This window comes from Dasypus novemcinctus, chromosome 5, assembly GCF_030445035.2.
Source record: "Dasypus novemcinctus isolate mDasNov1 chromosome 5, mDasNov1.1.hap2, whole genome shotgun sequence".
NCBI classification, from domain to species: domain Eukaryota; kingdom Metazoa; phylum Chordata; class Mammalia; order Cingulata; family Dasypodidae; genus Dasypus; species Dasypus novemcinctus.
This window is the reverse complement of record NC_080677.1, coordinates 5981960-6008252: the sequence shown is the minus strand read 5'-3', so window position 1 is coordinate 6008252 and position 26293 is coordinate 5981960. Positions and strand designations below refer to the sequence as shown.

General features: G+C 44.3%; 1 protein-coding gene across 1 annotated transcript in view; it reads left to right on the top strand.

Moving 5' to 3' along the window:
• Positions 1 to 26293, top strand: part of VWC2 (von Willebrand factor C domain containing 2) — a 145074-nt gene that overhangs the window by 13447 nt on the left and 105334 nt on the right. Inside the window, exon 2 of the mRNA XM_004471209.4 lies at positions 19601 to 19730. Within this exon, the coding sequence (XP_004471266.1) occupies positions 19601 to 19730 (130 nt within the window). The remainder of the gene's footprint in view (positions 1 to 19600; positions 19731 to 26293) is intronic.

The window sequence follows — 26293 nt, the reverse complement described above, 5'->3', positions numbered from 1 at the left end:
GCCACATCTGCTCCCTGCTGCTGGTTTTGAAGTTTGGAAACGGAGCCTTGGGTTGCCCGGGCTGCTTTTACAAGACCGTTTCAGATTAGGCTCCTGAAGTGGAGTTGGGAAAAGAGTTAGAGGCTATTGTAAAGAAAGCAGTGACCCGATTTCATCTCCCAGGTTTCTTTCAGAGACTAAACAGAGACTGGAAAAAGTGGGCCGTGCCACGTGTGGTCCCGGGGTGCATGAGAAACCCGAGGACTTCTGAATAAAAAGTGGACGTCGGTGGCGCGCTGGGAGGACAGCCAAGAGTTCAGGCCGGTGCCCCAGACCTGTGGGTGCGTTTTCACCTTTATAAAAATACAGAGTCGGAGGCATCCCTCCCTGGCTTTCCCTTTGGCTCTAAAATGCCACAACTCTGGGTGAGCAGGAGGTAACGGGACTGGGTTGTTGAAATAGAAGCGCATCGCTAGGACTTTCCTCTAAGTGGAAACAGCGTGCGTTCGTCAGGAAGAGCACAACTGAGAACGACCCGCCAGAAAAGACGCTTTCGCCATCTGGTGACAAGATTGTGGAAATGACTCTGGGTGGCTCAGACAGGCCTCTGCTGGGGTCAGAGGGCAAGCGAGAGGGTGCTTTTAGCACAGGGTGTGTTTGTTGTTTGTTTTTTCTGCCTCTGGTGACAATGTGTCTTAATGTGATGGACCAAGAATCATCACTGAGAGTTAAAATAAAAACGTAATGCAACCTCCCAGCTTTATTGACAATTTATGAGCCAGGTGGCATCTCATTCAGAAAGTAGAGGGAGCTCTATTGAGGGGGTAGAACAGGGAAGATGATAGAGCGCCAGGGCAGAAGCAAGTGAGCAAATGCTCTGCGTGGCTGGTGTTGAGTTTCCATTTGCTATGGGGGCTCTCGAAGTGGGCAGCAGGTGCACATGGATTAGCATGGGATGCCAGTCCATTCCGAGAAGCTCTAACTACTGGACTGAAAATGGCTTATCACCAGGTGTTGCTGATATACAGTTCTGTAGGATGGGTTCCAATTTCTCAGAAGGCCCCTGCAGGTCCATTGTGTTTCTGGAGAAGCCTTTCTCAAAAAGTGGACCCTCCTGGTAATGCCCAATCCAGGAGGCCTCTTGATTTTACTTAACCGTGCCCCCCATTGGTCAAAATGCATACCCCAAAACTCTGATGTGCAGCAGATGAGATCCTCTTCTCTAGGATTAGAGTGTGAATTTTGGTGGCATGCCTCCTCACATCTGCTGGTGGTTGAGAACATTTGCTCTTATCAGTTGATGGTTTCTCTGTCTCTGCCATCCCAGCCTTCCTGGAGCTCAGAACTCTCATCACGGTTGGGTGATGAATGACTCAGCATTTCAGGGTTTCTCCCCACCTCAAGATCTCCAGCCTGCTTTTAGGCTTCTGCAGGCATCCCCACTCGGGGCCGAGAAAGGCTTACACGTCCTCTTGGCGCTGGGAGGCACATCCTGTCCTCATGGCACCTCTGCTCCTTGCCTCCTCTTGTAGACAGGGCCTGCTCTGCATTCCAGCCAGGTGGAGCGGTGCTGCCTGGTCTTGGGGACGTTGAACTGTCACCTCCTCGCAGTTGTGGCATCGAGGCCTCTGCACCGTACACTCAGGACAACTGGCCCTCCAGTCACGTGGGTCCCGGGACTTCCATTGTCTTCCCACATCGGAAGGACCGTGCTGTGCCTGTGAGACCCCCTGAGGTGGCCTCTCCTCTCTCAGAAGAGCCTTTCCACCCCTGCCAGCGGGGCCCAGAGCCATCTCCAACAGGATTCCCAGTGTCCGTCCAGAAGCAACAGCTTCAAGTTCAGACTCCCCACACCTCTTGGTATGTACCCAGCAGCTCCCTTCAATGCCCTGAGGTTGCTTAAGCCAGGATTGTAGCATTTGCCCTTTGGCTCTCTTCTTCTTTCCTCCCACAGAGCCTCTCTTCCAATGCTGGAAGAGACTCCAACGTCCTTTGTGATAAACAATTCTTCATCATGTCTTCATCCTCCTACTCTGTGGTTGAGCTGCCCAACTTTGGCTCCTGATGGGTAAAAACCCAGCTCCAAAAGAGCTAAAAGATCATGGCTCTCTTGAAAGTGTGGTCTTGCAATCATTAAAAACTCAACGGTGAGCAATTAGTTTCTTGGGTCTAGGGTGGTGCTGGATATCTCTGGAAAATTAAGGTTTAGCTTCTTTGCATAGTTACATTGATGGAAAGGCTACCAAAAGGGAAAAGATAATGAGGAAGAAACCTGGACTGGGCATAATTTCAAAGTACCTCCTATAATCATTGTAATTCCTAATAATTGACACTCATTGACTGCTTACTGTGTGCCATTCACTTCTATAAACACTTGGCCAATATTAGTTTATTCAGTCCCCACCGTTTTTGATATAAGCAAACTGAGGCACAAAGTAACCTGCTCAGGGTCGCACAGTTAATAAGCAACAAAGTGGGCTTCCATCGAGTCTGTTTAGAGAATCCAAATTCTTTTTTTTTTTTAAAGATTTATTTATTTATTTAATTCCACCCCCCTCCCGGTTGTCTGTTCTCTGTGTTTATTTGCTGCATCTTGTTTCTTTGTCCGCTTCTGTTGTCGTCAGCGGCACGGGAAGTGTGGGCGGCGCCATTCCTGGGCAGGCTGCACTTTCTTTCGCGCTGGGCGGCTTTCCTCACGGGCGCACTCCTTGCGCGTGGGGCTCCCCTACGCGGGGGACACCCCTGCGTGGCACGGCACTCCTTGCGCGCATCAGCACTGCGCATGGGCCAGCTGCACACGGGTCAAGGAGGCCCGGGGTTTGGACCGCGGACCTCCCATGTGGTAGACGGAGGCCCTAACCACTGGGCCAAGTCTGTTTTCCTGAGAATCCAAATTCTTAATCCATCGCCCTCTACTGCTGCTCATTTTTGTGCTGCGCTAGATGATATGAATATCGTCCTGTGGGTTTTGACAGATAAAATTCCCTTTTTAAATGAGGACGCAGAGGTAAAGTAACTGGAGATGAAGCAGCTCACCTCCAGTCTAACTCCGGAGACAGTTCTTGTCCTGTAATATGGAGACCTATAGGTGTCGTTCCGTCTGTCCTTGAGCCTGTGTGCCCATCTCCCTGACATGTGCCACCGCTCTTGGCTGGGGGGAGCCTGGAAACCTCCCTTCTGGCATCTGGTGGCCTTCTCCCCGGCGATGCTCCTCGGTGCTCGATCCAGCTTTGCCGTGGCTGGGGAGAGCTCAAGGCCGGGTACTTCATGGGGTCTTCAGGAGAGAAGGGCCCTCCTAATTCCCCCAGTGCGTTGCATCTTAGTGGAGCTATGCCAGGTAGGTGAGGACGCAGGTATGGGATGCAGGGTTTTGCTTTGTTTTTTGTACCTGTCACGCCGCCCGCCCAGACAGCCAGATCTCTGAGCATCCTCAAGTCTTGCCCTCGGCCCCTGGAGTGTCAGGCAGCCCCTTCTGAGCGGCACCAGGCAAGACTATTAAGTGGCAGTGAAGGTCTTAGAAATTCTTTGTTTGCATCCTAATGGAAGAGCTGAGTGTCACTGAGGCGTCAGAAAATGGTTCCTAGATAATTAAGGAGGCTGAGGGTGATTGGTGGCACTTGGGGTGTTCCCCGGCGTATTTTATGTACTTACTAAATGTTCTTTGATGTGGAATGAAATCATGGCTTAAAATGCATGTATTTTTAAATTAATATCGAAGATTTCTCAAAAGTTCACTAAATAGATACCTCATCTTGTCACTCAAGATTCCATCGATGCTATTGTTTTGTCACATTAGTTTCAAATTCTGCAATTTTTTACAAAGGGTGCAGATAAAAGAAACCTCCTTTCTGTCTTATTTCCTTTCCTTCCTCCTTAGGAATAACGTCGTAGTAAGTTGGGACGCTCAGTTTACTCTTGAGTCTCTGGGTAAGCAATTGTAAAATTACATGTGTTCTTCAAAGATTGAGGTTTATACAGAGTATAATGAGACCATCTGCATTCTTTTTCAAGTTGCTCTTTTTCCTGTTGGTATTCCAAAGCCCATCCATGGAATTACATGTGAATTTGTTCCTTCATTTTCACTGTTTACGGCATTCTCGAGTGTCCTTGTCTCTTCTCTTACTGATAGACAATTATGCCATTTCCAGCTTTTCTCTATTACACACCGAGTTTCAGTTTGTCAACAACTAGCCAATCAACAGCATTCCATTTGTTATTTTACTCCAAAGTTTGCGACCAACTGAGCAGCGACACCCAGAGATCAAAATCCTGCTACCTCTAGGTGCGGCCAGATGGTCCGCACTTTACTGGAGAATCATATGCACTTCTGAACTTCGTCACTGACAGCCCTGGCAGGTGCAGGGCCCACCTGTCAGAGCAGAATCTGCAAGCCTGCTCCTTGGAGGATGCTCCCAGCCATGGACAGGCTGAGAAAAGGGAATCTGGTGCTCTGAGTGGAGCTTGCTGCAGAGCTTGCTTAAACTCCTCCCAAGGGAGAAATGAGTGAAGTGGGAAGAGAAGCTGTAAAGATGCCTCTCATTTTCACCCTCCCTTGTCACCATCTTGTGTATTGAGCTCCAAAGTTATTGTGTCCATTTGCCAAAAGGATAACATTTCCCACATGCTTGCTAGAACCCAATGCCATCAGACATTTTCTTCATGCCACTTTGGTGCATAGGAAATAATATCTCATTTGCTTTTTCATTTCCCTGATTATTAATAAGCTTAAACCTTCTTTTATATATTAGCTGACCATTCAGATTTTCTCTTTTGTAAATTGCCACTAAGTAGATTTTGTTTGTTTTCCTAATCGACTTTTAAAAATAATGCATGACTTATATGTTTTCTAGTATATTCTGGGTACTCATCCTTACTTATTCTCATGACAACAAGTACAGCAGCAACAGTTGGCATTTATGAAGCTTTGCTTGTCTTAATTCATTTAAACCCCCACAACAATCCTATAGGATAAACCCTGTTATTATCCCCAGTTTACTGTTGTGGAAATTGAGGCACAGCAATGCTAATCACTGGCTCACAGTTGCACCAACACATAAGGTGTAACTTGAACTCAGGCCAGCTAGTTGCACTTTGGCCCTTGTCTACAATATGTGAGCCCAGCAGGTAGGTACGCGTGCATGTGAATAAGAAACAAGTGAAATGAATGTCTCTTGTGCAACACGCTGTTGTGATTGTAGAGCCAGGGGTTGACGCTGTCTTCTGGGTTGATCCTGTCATTTCACCTTGACATTTCCCAGTGAATACACGTTATATTCCCCATCTCTTCCCCTCCACCTGTCAAGTCTTATCAGCTCTTGCCCCTCTTCCCTGTGGATCTGTTTGGCTTGATTAGATGGCCTTACTTTTACCTGCCCCAACCCCCTCTCCCTACTCAGTCGTATTACAGCTCATTCTCTTCTCACCATGAGCAGCTGCTGTGTTTGCTTTAGTTCCTTCTTCCTGTATTTATGCCTGATCTGCCTATCCAACCCAAACTCTTGAGCTCCGTTGTCTGGTGCATTTCTTCTATCTCTCCTTGAGAATACAGAGTTCTGCAACATAACTAGCTCATGGAACTGGCCAGTGTGAGGACGGCGGAATGACGGTGGGAACTGGGCAGCTTTCCCTGGTAGGGCCGTCTGGGTTCCCAGCTAGAAGAAGGGCTCTGTCCAGGCTTGAGACATTGGAGAGTTGTTTGCCGATCGTGTAGGCAAGAGGTCTGACTCTTCCGTAATTCCATAAAAAGTTTTACCTCCAGAAAGAAAACTTCATCAAGGAGAGTTGAACAGCGAGTTAGTACCTAGGTTGTAGGTAGAGTGAGTCGCAACCCCTGTGTATCGACCAAGGTTCAGAACCAGATTCAGCATCGAGAAGTTCTACATTCCGCTCTCAGGCTCTGCGCTCAGCTACTTAGTTTCCACACACCCCTTTATACATTGACTGGTTCTTTGGGCACGGCTTTCATGTTTATCTCATTCTGGTATCTCGAGCCTCTATTTCATTTGTAGATTAAATGTGTAATCCTTCTCAATGAACTGTTTATTCCCCCTTTTCTTAGGTGTAAGTTTATAGTTTTTGAGCAACCCTTCCTGAAGCAAAGCTGTAGATATTATTTATGTATTTTTTGTTATGTGCTGTGCAGGATAATTTAGGTCTTGTGTCCTTCGGGCCGTTTCTTTCTTGGTTTATTGAGCCTTTCAGTCACTGAGACAACTAAGACCTGACTAAGACATGGCTCAGGTATTGAGTTGCAATGAATCCAATTGGTCAGGCCCTCTGCCAAGGCTGAGGGCTAGACTCTGGGTAACAAGCCTCTGTGCTCTAGGCTAGCGGGCCTGGAAGGCATCCAGGGTGCCTGGGGCTTAGAGAGTTTCAAAGGAAGGGAAAGGTTGGGAGAGGTAGATAGGAAAGAAGAGCCCAGTCCAGATGTTTCTATGTTTTCATGTTCCTATTATTATTTCTTTTTTTTTTTTAAGATTTATTTAATTCCACGCCCCCCCCCCCGCCCCGCCCAGTTATCTGTTCTCTGTGTCTATTCGCTGCGTCTTGTTTCTTTGTCCGCTTCTGTTGTCGTCAGCGGCACGGGAAGCGTGGGCAGTTCCATTCCTGGGCAGGCTGCACTTTCTTTCGTGCTGGGCGGCTCTCCTTACGGGGCGCACTCCTTGCACATGGGGTTCCCCTACGCGGGGACACCCCTGCGTGGCACGGCAGTCCTTGCGTGCATCAGCACTGCGCATGGGCCAGCTCCACACGGGTCAAGGAGGCCCGGGGTTTGAACTGCAGACCTCCCATGTGGTAGACGGACGCCCTAACCACTGGGCCAAGTCTGTTTCCCCCTATTATTTTTTCAATTGCAGAAATCAGTTTGGGAGCTAGAAAAATAAACTGAGCATCTCCGCTAATGGAAAAAAAAGGAAGAAGAATTATTTTATGCTGGGTGGTTTTAGTCAAAGAAATTTTATGCTGAAGTCTATTAGCTCATGTGTCTCTTTCTTCTCTGTGTTTAAATTAATCCCATCTTTGAAAACATTACAATTACTTGGGAAATTGGTCTGGGATTTTCATACCTTCTCTTTTTCTGTTCATTTTCTGTTCTTGAGTAAGTATCGGCATTCTGCCCAGAATTGCTCCCTAGTCACCAAGAGATTTTGCAGCAGTGGAATTTCACGCCACCCACTGCAGCAGTTCATGGTAAAAACCTGCAGGTTAGGAGCGTAACGGCGGGCGGTGTTGCGGCGACAGCAGTGTCAACTCGAGCCCTCTCTTCCTCTCATGGTGCCTTTGGCCCCACCAAGCAGGAGGGCGTGTTGAAACTGGGGGAGGCACTTCCCAAGTTGGGGGCCATTCCTGTGGATGGTGCAGGAAGAAGTGTCTGCAACAGGCCTCCTGCAGGTCACGTGGAGAGGGCTGGAGTCAGACGGAGCGGGTTGCAGATCCGACCTCCTTTCTGCAATATTCGATCTTTCCACACTTGCCCTTCTCGGGGTTGTGGTGATTATAATCACAGTTGTAGAATTAAACAAGGTGGAGCTTCTTCCAGGTAGAGCCTAAGTGCACCTGAGTTTGTTAATGTAAAAATTATGTAAGCTACAATATAAAGTTCTTCTTATGAAGAACCTCATCTACCCGTGTTTAGCCCAAACTCTCTGCCCCCTTACCACCATTTAGAGCTGTAATTGATGTACGAGGTCACTCAATTTAAGCAGGAACCTTCTTCCTAGGCCTCCTTTTACATTCAGGAATTGTTTCAAATGTGTAAATTATATTCCCCACTTCTACTTTATTGTTTAGCAATACATTCAGTATTTATTGTACAGTCCTTACTACCCGTGTATATATAATATGTACGTGTATATAATCACTGAGAATTAAAGAGTTTAATTGTGCATACTTTGTACTTATCACCAAGTGAATATCTTCACTTAGCCAACCATACTGCTGCTAGGTACTTTGTAGTCTTTTATTGTTTCATTAAAAAAATAAGCCCAAATATGTCTGTTCTCCATTGTTTTGCTCCACGTTTGAGCTATGGTTTTTGATCCATTTCAAAGCATTGTTGTCAGTAAGGCAGAGTTACCGTGGAAACTGTGAAGATAGCATGCAGGAGTGAGAAAGAGCAGCGTGGTTGGCTCAGAGACCCTGCCTCGGGGCCGGCTCCAATAGTCCTTTCGCTCCCTGACCTTCCCTGGCAGGTGTTCTCACCTGCCTGAAAAATGGCAGAAGTGCTGCTCGTCTCTCTGGCCTCAGGACCAGAATGGATGAGTGAGCAAACACATGGCCTTTATTCTATCCCCTAATTTGGAGGCTCCCTGTTCTTATCCCACACCATCTCTGGTGATCACTATATACTAATAAATACTATGAAACTCCTGGGACAGTCATGAGCTGACTGGCAACCTTCTCCATCAGATGAGAATTACAGATCCCCTTCTAGGATGAATTCTGGGAGTTGGCTGGCCCCTGTTTGGACATCGGTTCTCCTTCTCAAGTGTCCAAATGTTTCTCTAGGATATGCATCTAAATTCAATCTATGCAAAACCTGGGGTTTTTTTTAATTTCTGTCATGAGGCATTCTATACAAAATATGAATTGATTTTTGCTAATGATAAGTACTATCCTTTTTTTAAAAATTGCAAACAGATTTATTAATTGATAATTGAGAGGGGGGATGACCCCACATTTACAAATGTTGGATATTACTGCAAGCAAACCTTAAGGAAATCTTACTCATGAGGTCACATATATACTACCTACAAGATAAATGAGAATCCTGTCTTAATGCTATGCAATTAGATATTTTAGCTGGAAATAAAATATTCAATAATAGTATCATAAACAGATCTTAAATATCATACCTATCATCTTGATAAAAATGAAGATGAAATGCTCTAGAAACTACTTATCAAAAGTGACTCTGATATGTCCACACAAAGACATGAAGTATTAGCACTATCCTTTTAAGTTTCTTTGGGGGAAGGGAACACTTCAGAAGAGGAGAAAATTTTGCCTCCCTCTGATTGGAACAAAGTGCCATCGATGTTCATGCTGCTAGTTGGAGATGAAGCAATGCACTAGATGTTAACGGTTCATTTTCTGAATAGAACTGAAGATGCAGGGCTGACAGGAGGCTGTTGGGTCCTGGCCAAGCTAATGTACCTTGAGTTGGCAGGTGAGGAAACTTCAGCTTGGTGGTTGATCAGGCCTGGAGTAGCAACTTGGAATCTAATCTGGTCACAGGGCAGACAGACCTTTAACCGAACCCTAAACCCTGGGCTCAGGTGAAACTGCTGACCATGTGGGTGAGATTCCTGCCACATGCATGCGCTGGGGAAATGAGCCAAGAGAAGCTCACCCTGACTCTGATCACCAGGCAGGCCCTGTTGACCAGCCGTCCAAGCCCCAAGCTGAGGCCAGAGCACATGGCTGGAACTGCGGTCTGTGTTTCCAGGTCTTTCCATGACAGCCTCTCCACTGCCGGCCCCAGCATATGCATCCCCAGGCTCCCTGAGCAGTGGGTTGTTCTTGTTCATGTATGGACAGGTCCATCCAAAAGTACCATTCCTGGGGCCCCAGAGAGGGCCCTGTGTTTGCAGAGTGGTTGTAGAGTGAGAGTTGGACTGGCATCCGGAAGTTGAGTTGAGCTGAGCTCGCTGGGGGCCCAGGAGTCCTGGGCCCCCAGACTTCTCCGGAGGACTGCGGACTTGGCGTTTCAAGGTGGTTTATCCTCCACCACCCTGCATGGCTGCCTCTTCCTTGGCTGGCTGCTGCGTCACATGGGCAGGTGTCTTTTGTTTTTAATTTAGCAACATTTACTACACTATATGCGTGTATGGAGGCCTGGGTACAAGAAAGGTGTGGCTTAACGGAGGGAAATTGAGCAGCTCTACTGATATCTGTATCTACTGATACAAAGATGGTTCAGTGCAGTTCCCATCCCCTAAACTGGGAAGATTTTGCAGCTGTGGACAGGGTTATCCCTTTTATTTCTCCCATTGTTTCTGGGTCCCCTAACAGCCTGGGACTGTTGGAGAAGAAACTGTCCTGCATCCCTAAGGACTGGGGAATGAACACACATGGAGGGTGTGAGGTTTGGACCGTAGTAGATTAGTTTTTATCATAGATGTTATCTTGTGTTGGTAGAACTTTTAATATTGCTATAAAGATAGGGGTTGCCAAGGTTCAGAAGGGAGGGGGAGAATGAATGGGTAGAAAGGGGCATATTTGGGATGGTGAAATTTTTCTTTATACTATTCAATAACAAACACATGACATTATGTGTTTGTCAAGGCCTAAGGAACTGTACAGTAAAAAGTACAAATTGTAAGGTAAATTATAGTTTTGGTTAGTAGCAATGCTTCAATATGGTGTCATAAATTGTAGCAAATGTACTACACTAGTATAAAATATCAATAATAGAGGTAACTATGTGTGTGCATATTGGGGGAAGAGGAATTTATTTGGAAATTCCCTATAATTTTAATGTAATTTTTCTGTAAATGTAAATCTAAAACTTCTCTAAAAATAAAGACAAAAAGTAAAAAAAAAAAAAAAATACAGTTCAGTGTCCAAAGGGGGACAGTGTTGAGCTGGATCTAAAATGAATAGGCATCTACCAAGTGGTGAGCACTTCCAGGTAGACAAGATGGCTCGGATGGCGCATAGGAAAGCAAACAGAGCTTGCTGTGACTAGGATCTATCATTATTTTTCTCCGTCGGGTTGGCACAGGCCTGGCAGTGAGTTGGGGGAAGCCTGCTCAGGTCCAGGCACCTAGCAGAGCCCTGCGATGGGGAGGCAGGCAGTGGTCCATGGATTGAGATGGTGGCCTCTCCAGACCATGGGACCAGCCACCCTGCGGGGACTGTAGCGCAAACACAGCGGAGGCAGAGTTCCGTTATGTGCCCTGGGACCTAGGGGAGGGTGTCGGGAACCCCGTTATCAGGTGGGACGCTCCGCCTTACATCTGTCGGGGCAGGGACCTGCTGGAAGAGTGTTTCCCATGTTGGACCAGCACGGGCTCACGGCTGGAGGGAGCCGTCACAGCCCTGCCACTTGCTGTCCCCACCTGGCCCTGCCTGGGCATGGGGTGGGGGTGAAGAGGAAGCCAGCGTGAGGGCTGGAGAAGGCAGCAAGGGGTGGCGGGAGGTGATCCCTGGTTCTGTGTATCAATTCAGGTGTCAGAGTGAACCAATCTTCAAGGGGTCGAATCGGGATTTCTGAATCTTTACCGAAAGGAGAACTCCACCATCAAATTTTTTGGAAAGTTGAAAAACCCTTCAGAAAACAACAGACGGGCCCGCGTGTGTTCGTTCTGAGCAGCTGTCTGCAGTGGGCCCAGGGCAAAAGTTCAGAGCCAGCAACAGGGAAAAGCATCGTGCCCATCGCTGGGTTGGCACCCTTGCAGAAAGGAGCTGGGCCCCGCCGGCCCGGGGCCTGCTGCCGGCGTGTGGCGCCTCTCTGGCTTTGCTGTCCCCACGCTGTGCTCGGGGGCTGGCTGTCTTCCCGGAGCTCTAGCTGGGAGGTGACACAGGGCCCAGCCTCTCCTTCTCTCGGATTCACTCCCGCTCTGGGGTATGGTGTGGGCTGGGGGTGGGGGCCGCGCGGTGGCCCTTCTCAAGCACAGAAGCCCGCGTCTGACCCTCTAGATGGGACAACCTTGCTATCGCTGGGGCAGGGCAGCCCGGAGCCACGTCCTTCAGGCCACACCGTCGTGCTTCGCAGCTGTGCCCAGAAGTCTTCCGCCTGAAGGCCCGGGAAGGGCCCTGTGCCGTGTCCCTTGCAACGCCAGGTCTCTGCTTTGACTTGCTCCAGAAGGCCCCCTGGAGACAAAGGTGCTTGGGAGGACTGATGGGCTAGGAGGAGGCTCGGGCAGCAGCAAGGACGAATGCAGGCTGGGAGCAAAGAGACCTCTGTGTACCAGCAACCCTTCCCCAAACGTGCCTGTTGCTGTCGGAGCGCGGACTTTCCAGTTCAGGCTGTGCTGCCCACCGGGTGAAGATTTTGACCTGGGGCTACTCCCGAATGTTTTTCAAGATTTCCTGTCTTTTCTGGTTTTTCCACGTCTGTGCAAGTGAACAAATATGCCTAAATCCTGACCCCCAGGAAGGCCAACTGTGGCTCAGAGACTGAGAATCAAATATAATTAAACACACGCTGAACCGTTTCCTGAGATGAACAGACCCTTCGGCTGAGATAGTTTACCTTTTTCTGTTTTACGTTGTGTAGACACTGCAGCAGTGGTGTGTGTTGTCTGTGTTCCTTACCTTACAAGTGGGGTGTGTCCTGTGGGTGGGGTGCTCCAGAATCAACCCTGCTTCTGGAAAAGCAGGAAGCTCCGATGGACAACACCCACCCACTCCCATTTACAGTGTTGATTTTTTTTTAATAAGGGCACCAAGTAGCATACATGTGTCAGTATGGGATGATCAGGTCATGCAAGGGAATTAATTTCATTTTGGAATTAAAGTCATGATTTTATTTTTTTGTATGAAATGTTATTACCGAATGTATTGATTTTTATTCCCCCCGATGGCTCCCTCGTCTGTTTGCTCATAGTTTTTGCTTGTTGTTTGCACTCATTGTCACTTGTTGCCTACTAGTTGTTTTTGCTTGTTGTTGCTTGTTTTTTTTTTTCTTTAGGAAGTTCTGGGAACCGAACCCAGGACCTCCAGTGTGGCAGGCAGGCACCCAACTGTTTGAGCTATATCTGCTTCTTGTTCATTTGTTTTCGCTCATTGTCTGCTCATTGTTTTGCTCAATGTCTGCTGGTTGTTTGTCTTCTTTAGGAGCCACCAGGAACTGAACCTAGGACCTCCTGTGTGACAGGCAGGCACTCAACTCATTGAGCCACATCCACTCCCCCTTGATTGACTTTAAAGCATGTAAATTTGTGATACAAATGATTGCTGAGTAAAGTGGGAATGTGAAGGACAGGTCTAGGTTGCACAGGTAACCATTTTCCACTGCTTTCTTGCCCTCTTTTCTTCTTCCCCTATCTCTGCATAGCTGGCCTGAACCTCTGAGAACCAATCTGCTTTTTTTTTTTAGATCCTAGGCATACTTTTATTAGCACAAAACACCATATACTATATTTTAGCTTTAAAAAACTTTCAGAAATTTTTTTTTGCTCTCTTCATTTCCACTTATTTCCAAACATTTACAAACAATCTTTTAACTAATTCTGCACAGATTAATCCTCAGCTTTCCATTCTCTACCCTCCTTCTATTTTCTAGTGACCTATATCCTAATTATTAATTCTGTGAGTTTACACAATATATTTAGTTCATAATAGCACAGTCATACGGTATTTGTCCTTTTTTGTCTGGCTTGCTTCACTCAACATAATGTCCTCTAGGTTCATCCACATTGTCATATGCTTCACAACTTCATTTCTTCTTACAGCTGCATAATAGTCCATCGTGTGTATAAACCACAATTTGTTTATCCATTCATCAGTTGATGGACACCTGGGTTGTTTCCAACTTTTAGCTATTGTGAATAATGCCACTATGAATATCAATGTACAAATGTCTATTGTGTCACTGATCTCAGTTCTTCTGGGTATATGCCCAGCAGTGGTATTGCTGGGTCATGTGGAAATTCTATATTCAACTTCCTTAGGAACTGCCAGTTCTCAACAGTGGCTATACCATTCTACATTCCCACCAAAACTAAATAAGCATTCCCATCTCTCCCATCCTCTCCAATATTTACAGCTGTCTTTCCCCTTCTCCTCCTCCCCTCCACTGTTTTTGCTGTCTGTGTCCATTCGCTATGTGATCTTCTGTATCTATATCTATTTTTGTCTTCTCATCTTTCTCCTTTAGGATTCACTGGGATTCAATCCTGGGGACCTCTGATGTGGAGAGAGGTTCCCTGTCAATTTGCACCACCTCAGTTCCTGGTTTCTGTTGCACTTCACCTTGACTCTCCCCTTGTCTCTCTTTTGTTGCGTCATCATCTTGCTGTGTGACTCACTTGCACAGGCACTGGCTTACCCTGAGGACACTCGGCTTGCCGCATGGGCACACTATTTTTTACCAGCACTTGAGCCACATCTTCTTCCCTCTCTGACTTTTTAATAGTGGTCAAATAGGTGTGAAATGAAATCTCACTGTAGTTTTGATTTGCATTTCCCTAATCACTAGAGATGTTGAATATTATTCATGTGTTTCTTTGTCATTTGTATTTCTTCTCTGTTTAATGGTCTTTTCAAGACTTTTGTCCATTTTTTAATCAGACACTCTGTCTTTTCATTGTTGAGCTGTATGATCTTTTTATATATCATGGATATTAAACCTTTATCAATTATGTGATTGCCTAATATTTTCTCCCAAATAGTCAACTGCGTTTTTACCCTTTTGACAAAAGTCCTTTGAGGTTCAAAAATGTTGAATTTTGAGGAGTGTCATTTATCTATTTTTTTCTTTTGTTCTTTTGGGTGTAAAGTTTAAGAAACTACTCCCTGCCACAAGATCTTGAACATGTTTTCCTACATTTTCTCCTAGGAGTTTTATGGTTGTTGCTTTTATATTTAGATTCTTGATCCATTTTGAGTTAATTTTTGTAAAAGGTGTGAGATAGGGGTCCTGTTTCTTTCTTTTGGATATGGTTATCCAGTTTTCCCAGCACCTATTGTGGAACAGACTGTTCTGGTCCAGCTGGGAGGGCTTGACAGCCTTGTCAAAAATCATTTGTAGGGAAACGGACTTTGGCCCAGTGGTTAGGGCGTCCGTCTACCATATGGGAGGTCCGCGGTTCAAACCCCGGGCCTCCTTGACCCGTGTGGAGCTGGCCCATGTGCAGCGCTGATGCGCGCAAGGAGTGCTGTGCCACGCAAGGGTGTCCCCCGCGTGGGGGAGCCCCACGCGCAAGGAGTGCGCCCGTGAGGAAAGCCGCCCAGCGTGAAAAGAAAGAGCAGCCTGCCCAGGAATGGCGCCGCCCACACTTCCTGTGCGCCGCTGACGACAACAGAAGTGGACAAAGAAACAAGACGCAGCAAATAGACACCAAGAACAGACAACCAGGGGAGGGGGGGGAATTAAATAAATAAATAAATCTTTAAAAAAAAAAATCATTTGTAGATGTGAGGGTCTATTTCTGAGTTCTCCATTTGGTTCCATTGGTCAGTCTGTCTGTCTTTATGACAGTACCATGCTGCTTTTACCACTGCAGCTAAGTAATATGCTTTCAAGTCAGGAAGTAGAGTCCTCCAACTTTGTTCTTCTTTTTTAAGACAGTTTTGGTTATTGGGGCACCTCACCCTTCCAAATAAATTAATTATTGGCTTTTTTTATTTCTGCAAAAAAGGCTGTTGGGATTGCATTGAATCTGTAAATCAGTTTGGGTAGAATTGGCATCTTAAGGATATTTTGTCTTCCAATCCATGAAGGTGGACTGTTTTTCCATTTATTTAAGTCCTCTTGAATTTCTTTTAGCAAAGTTCCTTAGTTTCCTGTATACAGGTCCTTTATGTCCTTGGATAAGTTTATTCCTAAATATTTGATTCTTCTGTAATAATTATTAATGGAATTTTTTTTTGAGTTCCTCCTCAGACTATACATCATGGCATTTAGAAATGCTATTGATTTTTGCTTCTTAATTTTGTATCCTGTCACATAGTAGCTTTGTTGTGAATTTTTCAGGTTTTTCTAGATAGAGGATCATATCATCAGTGAATAGTGAAAGTTTTACTTCTTCTTTTCCTGTTTCAGTGCCTTTTATTTCTTTATCTAGCCTAATTTCTCTAGCTAGAAGTTCTAGCACAATATTGAATAATAACGGAGACAGTGGGCATCCTTGTCTTGTTCCTGATCACAGCAGGAAAGTTTTCAGCCTTTCACAATTGAGTACAATGTTAGGTGTAGATTTTCCATATATGCACCTTACTATGTCAAGAAGGGTTCCTTCTGTTCATACCTTTTGGAGTGTTTTTATCAAGACGGGTGCTGTATTTTGTCAAATGTCTTTTCTGCATCAATCAAGAGGATCATATGATTATATTTTTCTGTTTATTAATGTGATATAGTACACCAATTGCATTTTCTTGTGTTGAACCACCCTTGCATACCTAGGATAAACCCACTTGATCCAGGTGTGTAGATCCTTTAATGTGCTTTTGGATTCAATTTGCAAGTATTTTGTTGAGGATTTTGCATCTATATTTATTAGGGATATTGGTCTATAATTTTCTTTTTTGGTAATATCTTTATCTGGTATTAGGTCTTGGTATTAGGGTGATGTTGGCTTCATAGAATGAGTTTGGTAACATTCTTTCCTGCTCAATGTTTTGGAAGAGCTGGAGTAAGATTGGTATTAGATAGTTTTTGAATGATTGGTAGAATTCATCTGTGAAACCATCTGGTCCTGGGCTTTCCATCTTGGGAGGTTTGTGATGACTGTTTTAATCCCTTCACTTGTGATTAGTTTGTATTTCTTCTAGGGTCAGTGCAGGTTGTTCTAGAAATTTGCCCATCTAAACTACGTTGTCCAGTTTTTTGACATACAGTTATTCATAGTATCCTCTTATGATCTCTCTTATTTCTGTGGGGTTAGTGTAATGATCCCCCTCTCACTTAAGATTTTATTTATTTATGTCTTCTCTCTTTTTTTCTTTGTCAGTCTAGCTATGGGTTTGTTGATTTTGTTGATCTTCTCAAAGAACCAACTTTGGGTTTTGTTGATTTCTCTATTTTTTTTTTTTCCCCTTGATTTCATTTATTTCTGCTCTGATATTTACAATTTTTCTTCCTTTGGCTTGCTTTAGGTGTAGTTTGCTGTTCTTTTTCTAGTTCCTCCAGGTGTACAGTTAGATCTTCAGTTTTAGTTCTTTCTTCTTTTTTAATGTAAGCATTGAGGGCTATAAATTTTCCTCTCAGCTATTAATATATTTTGATATATTGTGTTCTCATTTTCATTTGTCTCAAGATATTTGCTGGGGAAGCAGACTTGGCCCAGTGGTTAGGGCATCTGTCTACCACATGGGAGGTCCCCGGGCCTCCTAGACCCATGTGGAGCTGGACTACACGCAGTGCTGATGCGCGCAAGGAGTGCCGTGCCACACAGGGGTGTCCCCACGTAGGGGAGCCCCACAAGCAAGGAGTGCGCCCCATAAGGAGAGCCGCCCAGCGTGAAAGAAAGTTCAGCCTGCCCAGGAATGGTGCCACACACACATGGAGAGCTGACACAACAAGATGATGCAACAAAAAGAAACACAGATTCCCCTGCCGCTGACAACAACAGAAGTGGACAAAGAAGAACACGCAGCAAATAGACACAGAGAACAGACAACTGGGGTGGGGGGACAGGGGGAAGAGGAAATAAATAAATAAACAAACCTTTTATAAAAAAGATATTTGCTGAATTCTTTGCAAAAGTAATCTTTGACCCACTGATTATTTAAGAGTGTGTTGTTTAAGCTCCATATATTTAAGAATTCTTAATTTTTTTGTAATTATTGATTTCCAGCTTCATTCCATTATGATGAGAGAATGTGTTACATATAATTAGTTGAGTGATTATCATTGGCTAATTGTCTTAAATCCTATATCTCTTAAGGATATTTGATTTGTTCCTTTGGCTGGGTCATCTCTTCCTGTTTCCTAGTATGGCTTGTAAATTTTTGCTGATGTCTAGACATCTGAATATGTTAGTGAGTTTACCCTGATGGCTAGTTTCTCTCAAGGACTGACTAATGAGGTGCACATTTTCTCCCAGGAGTTAAGATAGAGAGAGGACCAAAAGCAGTTGTTGTCCATGCAACTTCCAGACCAGCCAGCAGGTAGTGCTCATCAGTGCACCTTTCCACTGAGAGGAAGTCTCTGTTTTTCTGTGTTTTGGTCTGGCAGACCAAAGATTTGAAGCAGGCTCCTCTGGCCAAATTCACTGAAGAAAAGCCCCCCGAAGTCCCCTCCCTTTTCCCTTGTAACAACTGACCAGGAGGAAGATGTCTGTTCCTCTCTCAGTCAGCTGCAGTGTGGGAGGAATTTTGCTCCAGTTCAGTATTTTGGGGATGGAGGAGGGGAGGCCTTGCCAGCTGCTGCGGGAGTTTGGTAACTCATGTTTGTTGTTTCGGGTTCTTCGTTTCTCCATCCTTCACCGTCCTGGGAGTTGTGAAGCACTGTCCTGGCCTGCTGACCCCCAAATCAGGTCTCTCAGACAACTTTTGGGTCTTTCTCCATTGTTTCTGTGAGAAAGCCGATCCCTGCATGCCTAATCTGATGCTATCTTCCCCTCTCCTTTTCCTTTTAACTTTGACCTCTCAGCCTTTTTTAAAAATTTTTTTTTTAATTTGTGTGTTTTTTATTTTTTTTTTTATATACTCCCCCTGCACCCACTCAGTGGCTCCCTCATCTGTCTGCTCATCTTTGTCAGGAAGAACTAGGAACCAAAACTGAGGCCTCCCATATGGGAGGCAAGTGCCCAACCACTTAAGCCACTTTCACTCACAGCTAGTTGCAGCTCATTGTGGCTCGTCTTCTTTAGAAGGCACCAGGAACCATACCTGGGACCTTCTATGGGGGAGGCGGGCACCCAATTGCTTGAGCCACATCCTCTCCCTAAAACTATTTTTTTAAAACCCTTTTTCCCCTTTATTAGGGAATTTGTGAGTTTATGCATCACCTAATTTTACAGTGCATATCCCACTTTATTTCAGCTTCTGACCACAGGGTCTGCATATGCTATCTCTGTTTTTGCCTGGGTCAACCCAGATCAAAAATCAATCCAGTGACAGTTTCCAGGAAACCCATCTTCAGCGCCATTCCCTGCATGAATTATGAGAGGGTTCAGTTGGCATGTACAGCTTTTGCAGGAACGGACATTAGGCTTGATTACAACGGCCCCAAAGGCAGGACCTGAGCCAGTGGGTGGGATAGACAGAGGGGCAGGTTGAAACCCAGTATTCAGGAAAACCTCATAACCTTGGGTTATGAAAGGGAGAAGGGTGGGACCCGTGGGCTGGGGAGGCACGGAGCCTGACGGGAACAGCAGCTCTGCCCCTCGGGGCAAATTGCCTGACCCCTCTGAGTCTCCGTTTTCCTTATCAGTCAATGAGGCCAATGATTTTAGCAGCTGCTTTTCCTAGTTGGCGAGAGACTAAGCACAGCTCCTGGCAAGGTGCTTGGCTCTAGGACAGTCCATTTCTCCTTCCATCACTCCTTTCCCTTCCTTTCCTAAATCTACCATTTCTCAACTTGAAACCTGGGGGAGTGCTCTAGGAGAGGAACGTTTTTACGTTCAGGTAATGGTAGACACGAAGACAGAACCGCCTGGATGCCTAGGGCCTGGGCAAGAATCCAGTGGTGATTTAGTATTGTTTACTTTTTAAAGCAACCCTAACTATTCTTCAAAATTTAGCTTGTAAAGAAGCCCGATGCCTAGACCACCAAGTCAACAGAGCTGCTCTGGCTGAACCTGGGCGGGAGGGGAGACGTTTACCCTTTAAATGCCCACTCCGCGTCCACACTCGGAAGAGCAACGGGGCTGGATAGACTGGCTTGTTTGCATGTTTCTAAACATTCCTAAAGCAACGTGGTGTCTTCACAGAGTCTGGGGGAAGGAGAGGAGGAGTCCGCGGGTAGGACGGCTGCGGGACTGACCAGGACGGCGGGCTTGTGTTTCAGGTGTCCCCGTGCGAGCGGTGCCGCTGCGAGGCCAACGGCGAGGTGCTGTGCGCCGTGTCCGCCTGTCCGCAGACCGAGTGCGTGGACCCCGTGTACGAGCCCGACCAGTGCTGCCCCATCTGCAAAAACGGTACGTGAGGGCCGGCGGCGCGGACCCCGTCCCGCCCCAGGGCGCATGCGCCGGGCGCCGGGGCGCACGGTGGAGCAGCGTGCTGGGGCACGTGGGTCGACGTCGGTGTGTGCAGACGTGCGCGCGCGCGTGACCGCGGGGACGCGGGCTGCAGCCTGGAGCTGGGGGCGGCGAGGCCCTCGCTGCTCCCGCCGTCAGCTGGGTTGGCTGGAAGTGAAGAAGGTCTTGCGGGGGAGAGATCGCATGTCCCCCGTGGAGGAGAGTCACTTTAACTTTGTTTGTTCTTGCAAGGCGGTTTGTCTCTTTCCAAGACAGGCCAGACACGCTGGCTGGGCTCATTTACTTTTCAATACTAAGCGAATTAAACTTGGAACCTAATTGAATATTTTTCATAAGCAAATTAGGCAGGAAGAGAGCTCTCTTATTCCCAGGGAGGGCCCGTGGTAGATCAGAAGCTTTGTCTGCATGATTAAAAGGAAATGGCAGGATGTCCTTGATCATAATTTATAAAGGGAGAGAGTTTCCTTCTCCTGACTTAGGAGAATTACTCCGTACCTGAGGTGCCGGGAGCTCTCGCGGGCAGCCTGCTTCAAGAGGGCATTTGACCAGGGCGTGCCCCTGGGAGGATGGGTTTAAGGCTCAGGGCGTGAGAGGGCAGTTTGTCAACGGGTGCGAGCATAGCTTGGAAGAGAGCAGATTCTGAAGACATGCCCATGGTCTTCAAGTATCTGAATGTCTTCCCTGTCCAGAGAGACTCACCTTGCTTTTCCTAGCCCCAAAGCATGGAGCTAGAACTGGTGGTTCCGCTGCAGATCGTTTCAGAAGGGCAAAGCAGTTCCAGTGGGCTGAGCATCTCAGAGAAGGAATGGATTAGCTCGGGAAGCGGCTCAGCTCTTCCCTGTGGGGTCGCTGGACCCGTGCTTGATGGCAGTGTCATGTGGCCTTTGCAAGGGAGGAACCAAGTTTGCATGGAGCGTTGGGTGAGGTTGCTCTTCACATCCGAGACAAATCTGAGCTTCTGTAGCCAAGTCAAACGAAGTTGCATAGGCTGTGAGCTTTTTGACCAGGTCCCACTGATATTCAGATTGAAGTGCCACAAATTGTTAAATTTCTGGCATAAATGAATAGAAAATGAAATAAATCTCCTATTGAAGAAGGTTTATCTTAAGAGAACAACTCACCATTGTAGGGAAGTGAGCATGTCGAAGGAGAGATGTTCCAGCATGCACTTTACATAAGGCTTGCTGTTCTTTTGTGAGTATAAAGAAGAATGGAAGCCAGGAGGCATGGATCCTATTAGACTGAGAAGGAAGAGGCCTTTGAACAAAGGACTCAGCTCCTAGAGAAAATAGAATCCCATTCCTACCTGTAAAGTGGAAGGAAATCAATACAGTTTGTCTCCCCAACATTGGTTAGGAAAAATAAGGGCCAATGGGCATCACCACAAGGCCAACCTCTGCAGGTGGAGGGGTGGGAGAAATAACCTGTCAAGTCAAATGACAAATGATAGGCAGTGAGGGGCTAATATACAGGCTGTGCAAATATTTGAAATCTTAAGTAGTATCCAAGATAGCTTGTGTTTTTCTTGTCAGTTGTGGTAAGAAGCAACTTGAAACACACTAAGTGAAGTTTGAGATTTTGTCATAGTCCTTTTGCCCTTAGACTATATTCACTTAGGGCATAGAGTCAGAGAAGTATACGTAAAAGTTATTTGAATTAACTGTTTATCCTGTGTGGACATCTTCAAATTTCATGAAGATGTAAAGGCATTTGTTTCTGTTTATATTCAGTTATTTGTCATTTGAGATACAATCTTATTCTTTGAACATGAAAAATGGCATAAATATAAATAAGGTATATAGATGCATATATTCAGAGATGCATGATATGTGTTAATATTGCTTTGATGGTTTGGGGCAAGAGGAGATGGTTATTGCACATCTAGAGGATGGTAAACTTCTAGATGTTCATCGGTTACATCTGTTTTTTGAGAGGCAGTGTGGGATGAAGTGGGGCCAGATTTTTGTGGGTATCAAATTAGGAATTACCAGAAGGAGAAAGAATGTTTTTAAAAACTAGATTTATATTACAGAATGATTTGTATTTAAAGGTTTCACCCAATTACATCAAAAAATCAACAGCTTATTTTGGGGAATATAACTAAAAATAAATTTAAATTTATCTAGTCACCTAGGACGATTAAGTTTTGCTATATAGAGTGTCCAGATAGAACTTGGCATTCAGATGTCTCTGGTTATAGTTGTCTTTGACAGGACAAACATGGTTTGGAATGCTTAGTAAAAAGAGACTTGTTCCAGAAATGAAAACACTTCCTATCATAAATGAATGCTCTAGAATAATTGACTGAGTATAATGACTAATTTACTGTCATCTAACGCTTCCTCCCCTTACAAGAAAATGATGTTTGGGTAAAACAAGATTATATGTCTGATATATCTTGGATTAGAGGACATCAAGAAGTGAATGCTTTATTTGAAATTAAATGCTTGGATAGATTCAGCATAGATGAAATATGAAGGTTTTAACTCTTGATCTCAGCCTTGGTTGCTCACACTCTAATGTCTTGACATATACTATTGAATAGCTCATTCTCCCAATGGAAGGAAAATCACAGCTCTTTTCCCTGCTGTCAAAGTCACTTGCATCAAGGAGCAAAACTTTCAAACCCAGAGTGCCTTGAATATAAATAAATTATCACAGATCAAATACAACTTAATATATTCACTGTGTTGACTTGAGGAGATCAATCTTCTAAGGATTTTCTTTTGGTAAAATGGATGTTTCTGTGGCACGGATTTGTTTGCTGTTCTTTTGTTTTGATTTGTTTCCCAGTGATACAAGCTATATAGTGACTTTCAAGAATTGAGGTTTTCTCTGGTGCTCAGTGCACCTCAGAGGTTCACAGGACCCCTTCCACTCGAGGTCCTTAGTCTTAGACGTGTTTGTGAGCGTCAAGTAGGACACGAGGCTCTCAAGTTAACCATCACAGAGCTGATGACTTCCATTCTGTAGTGTGGATGCAAAGTGGATACAAAGAAGAGACCCATCTAAGTAGGACACAGGTTTGAAGTGTAGACCTTGCAGGGCTTAGCTGTGCTTCTTGAAAAAGTCATATGGCTCCCAGAGGGGAGTAAGCTGGACATGAAAGGACAGAAGAACAAGACAGAAAGATTGTATAGCTCCCTGAAGCATGAGTGATGCTTGATGAGAGTTGTTTACGTTATTTTTCACAAGAAAATAAATATGGCTATGTTTTGGAGGAGAATGAAATTTTGAAGCTAAAAACTGAGATTTCAGATAATTAGAAGTAGGTTCATGGAAAATGTGTGAAACATCCTGGATATGAGGTACACAGAGTTTTATGGGTTTTTTGTTTTTGTTTTTCTTGTGTATTTCAGAGAGTAGAAGGATACGCTCATAATTAAATCTCATGTAGTGAGTTGGACTAACATTTGCCTGGCATTGTTCTAAATACAGTGTCCTAAAAGAGTATATTTATTCATTTAAGCCTCAAGAAAACCACAAGGGAGTTATTGTAATCCCCACCTTACAGATGAAACTGCCAGGGCACAGAGAGCTTAAGTAACTTATTTCAGGTCATATTGCCAGAGTGACTGGTGGATATAAGTCATTGGAAGATGCTCTTATACAGTCCAAAACTGTGTCTCTTTTGCTCTCCTAACAAGGTTTATCTGTTAATATTATGATTGTCATGAAAGAAGAATAACAATAAAGTCATGATAGGGAATCAACTATATACAATATGATTATTTGCTTCTTTGTCCTGGATTGGAATTTTACCTAATGTGAAAAATTCCCATTTTGTTTTGTTGCTGTTGTTTTGTTTTTAAACAGAAGTATCTCTTGGGCCTGGTACAGTTCTGATGACCTGGTAAGGTAAATGTCACACTCATCATAGGAGAATACTTTTATTAATTTTATGACTAGTTTTGTAAAATTTTATTTATTATGTAACTACTTTAAACTACTTTTTAATGTATAGACACCAAAATGCACTTTTTGTGTATGTTCTTTGCTGAGTTTGACAAATGCACAATCAAGATACAAAACAATTCCACCAAGCCCCCAAATTCCCTTGTGCAACCCCTTTTCAGTCAAACCCTTTTTATTCTCTGATGACCACCAATATGTTATCAGTCTTATAGTTTCCTTTCCTCAGAATATCATAGAAATGAAATTATACAATATGTCCCCTTTGAGTCTGATTTCTTCACTTGACATAATACAGTTAAAATTGATCCAGGTTGTTGGGTATAGCAATAGTTTGAAATATTTTATTGCTGAATCCACTGTAAATATGTACCACAGTTTGTTCATCCATTCCCCAATAGAAGGATAACTGGGTTATTTCCAGTTTTGTTTTGTTTTGTTTTGTTTTTTACGATACATGTTCACATATAGGCTTTTGTGTGAACATAGGATTTATTTTACTTGGGTAAATATCTATGAGTGTGATTTCTGGGTCATATATAAGTTCATGTATAACATTATAAGAAAATGCCAATTTTACTGAACCTGTAGTTGGCATTGGGATTGGTATATATATATATACTCAGGAGACTTGAATCTCTGGACTGGCCATGTGACAGGTGGGCCCTGAGCCTCAGCAGAGTTACAACACATATTTGCCAATTCATTGGATTTTACCCAGGTCAGCTCACAGGGAGGAGATGGTCAGCCACCACAGCAGGGAACTGAGAGTGCCTCCAGCTGCAGGCAGGAGAATTGCATCCATCAGCCATGTGGGATCTAAGCCCCCTCTCGATATAGAGGTGGAGTGGACATCAGCATCCCAGGGTCCACAGGATGGAGGAATAAAATATGGATTAGAGTGGACTAACTGATATTCTACTATAGAACTATTGTGACTAGTAATGTAAGAAATTGTAGCATTGATATGGAGAAAGTGGCCACGGTAGTTAGTGAGGGCAGGGAGAGGGAAGAAGAGATGCGATGTGGGGCATTTTCAGGACTTGGAGTTGTCCTAAAGGATATTGCAGGGACAGATGCTGGGCATTATATATCCTGCCATAACCCACTGAATGTACTGGGGAAGAGTGTAAACTCCAATGTAAACTATTATCCCTGTGGTGCTGCAGTGCTCCAAAATGTATTCACCAAATGCAGTGAATGTGCCACACTGATGAGAGAGGTTGTTGATGTGGGAGGAGTGGGGTGGGGTGTGTGGGGAGTATATGGGAACCTCTTATATTTTTCAATGTAACGTTTTTTGTGATCTATGTATTTTCAAAAAAATACAATAAAAAATGATGGGGGTGGGGAGTGGGGTATATGGGAACCTCTTATGTTTTTTAATGTAACATTTTGTGTGATCTATTAACTTTAAAAAAGGATAATTAAAAAATAACATAAAATTTAAAAAAAAAAGAAAATGCCAAACTGTTTTACAGCACAGCTGTACCACTTTGCATTCCCGCCACCATTGTATGAGTGCTCAAGCTGATCTGCATCCCTGTCAGCACATATGAGTGTTAGATTATTTAATTATTTGCTTTTTGGCCATTCTAATAGGTGTGTAGTAGTATTTCATGGTTTCAATTTTCATTTTCTTAATAATGAACAAGGTTGAGCATTTTTTCATATGCTTATTTGCCATCTGTTTGTCACTTCTGTGAAATGTCTCTCCAAACTTTTAACCACTTTCATTGAATTACTTATTTTCTTAATGTTGATATGGAGGGATATATACATTCTCTATGCAAGTTCACTGTCATATATTTCATTAGAATTTTTTTCTACCAGTCAGAGGCTTTTCTTTTCATCTTCTTTGCAGCATCTTTCACAGAGCAGAATTTCTAAATTTGATGAACCACAATTTATCGAACTTTTCTTTTATGAATGTTCATTTGGTATCTCCTTTAAGGATTATTTATCTAATCCAAGGCCACAAAGATATTCTCCTATATTCTAAATTTTTATACTTTCATATTTTATATACATTTGGATCTATATTAAATTTAAATTAATTATTGTCTTTGAAAATTCCAACATATTGGTCATCTTGGGATTGTTATCTCTTCATTGTCTTTTTCCTTGAAAATTGTTCAGATATTCATGACTCCTTGTATATTAGGTATTTTATACCATATCCTAGGTAGTTTGAATGCTATGTTATTGTCAGGTCTGGGATTTGATTTTACCCTACTTGCAAGCTAATTAGTTAACCTGTTCCTATTTCAAAATGCTGACAGAAAGCATAATACTTTTGGATCAGAGACAAAGGAATTTATTGCTCATGGCCAAGAAAATTGCTTGAGCATCAACATATTTGAGTGTCAGTTCCCCTGATACCTCCAAGTTCCAGGGGGTGATGTGATAGGCTCAGATAGATGCTATCAAAGCAGTTGGTTCTTGGCCCAGTTTGGGAATATAATGTGGAAGGTTTAAGAAGGATTCCCTCCCAACAGATGTGAGAGGTTGGATGCTATTAATATACTTTGGAGAATGTTGGTTTTGTTTGTATGTATTGTTTGAGCAGGCAGTAAACCTGGTTGGATGTG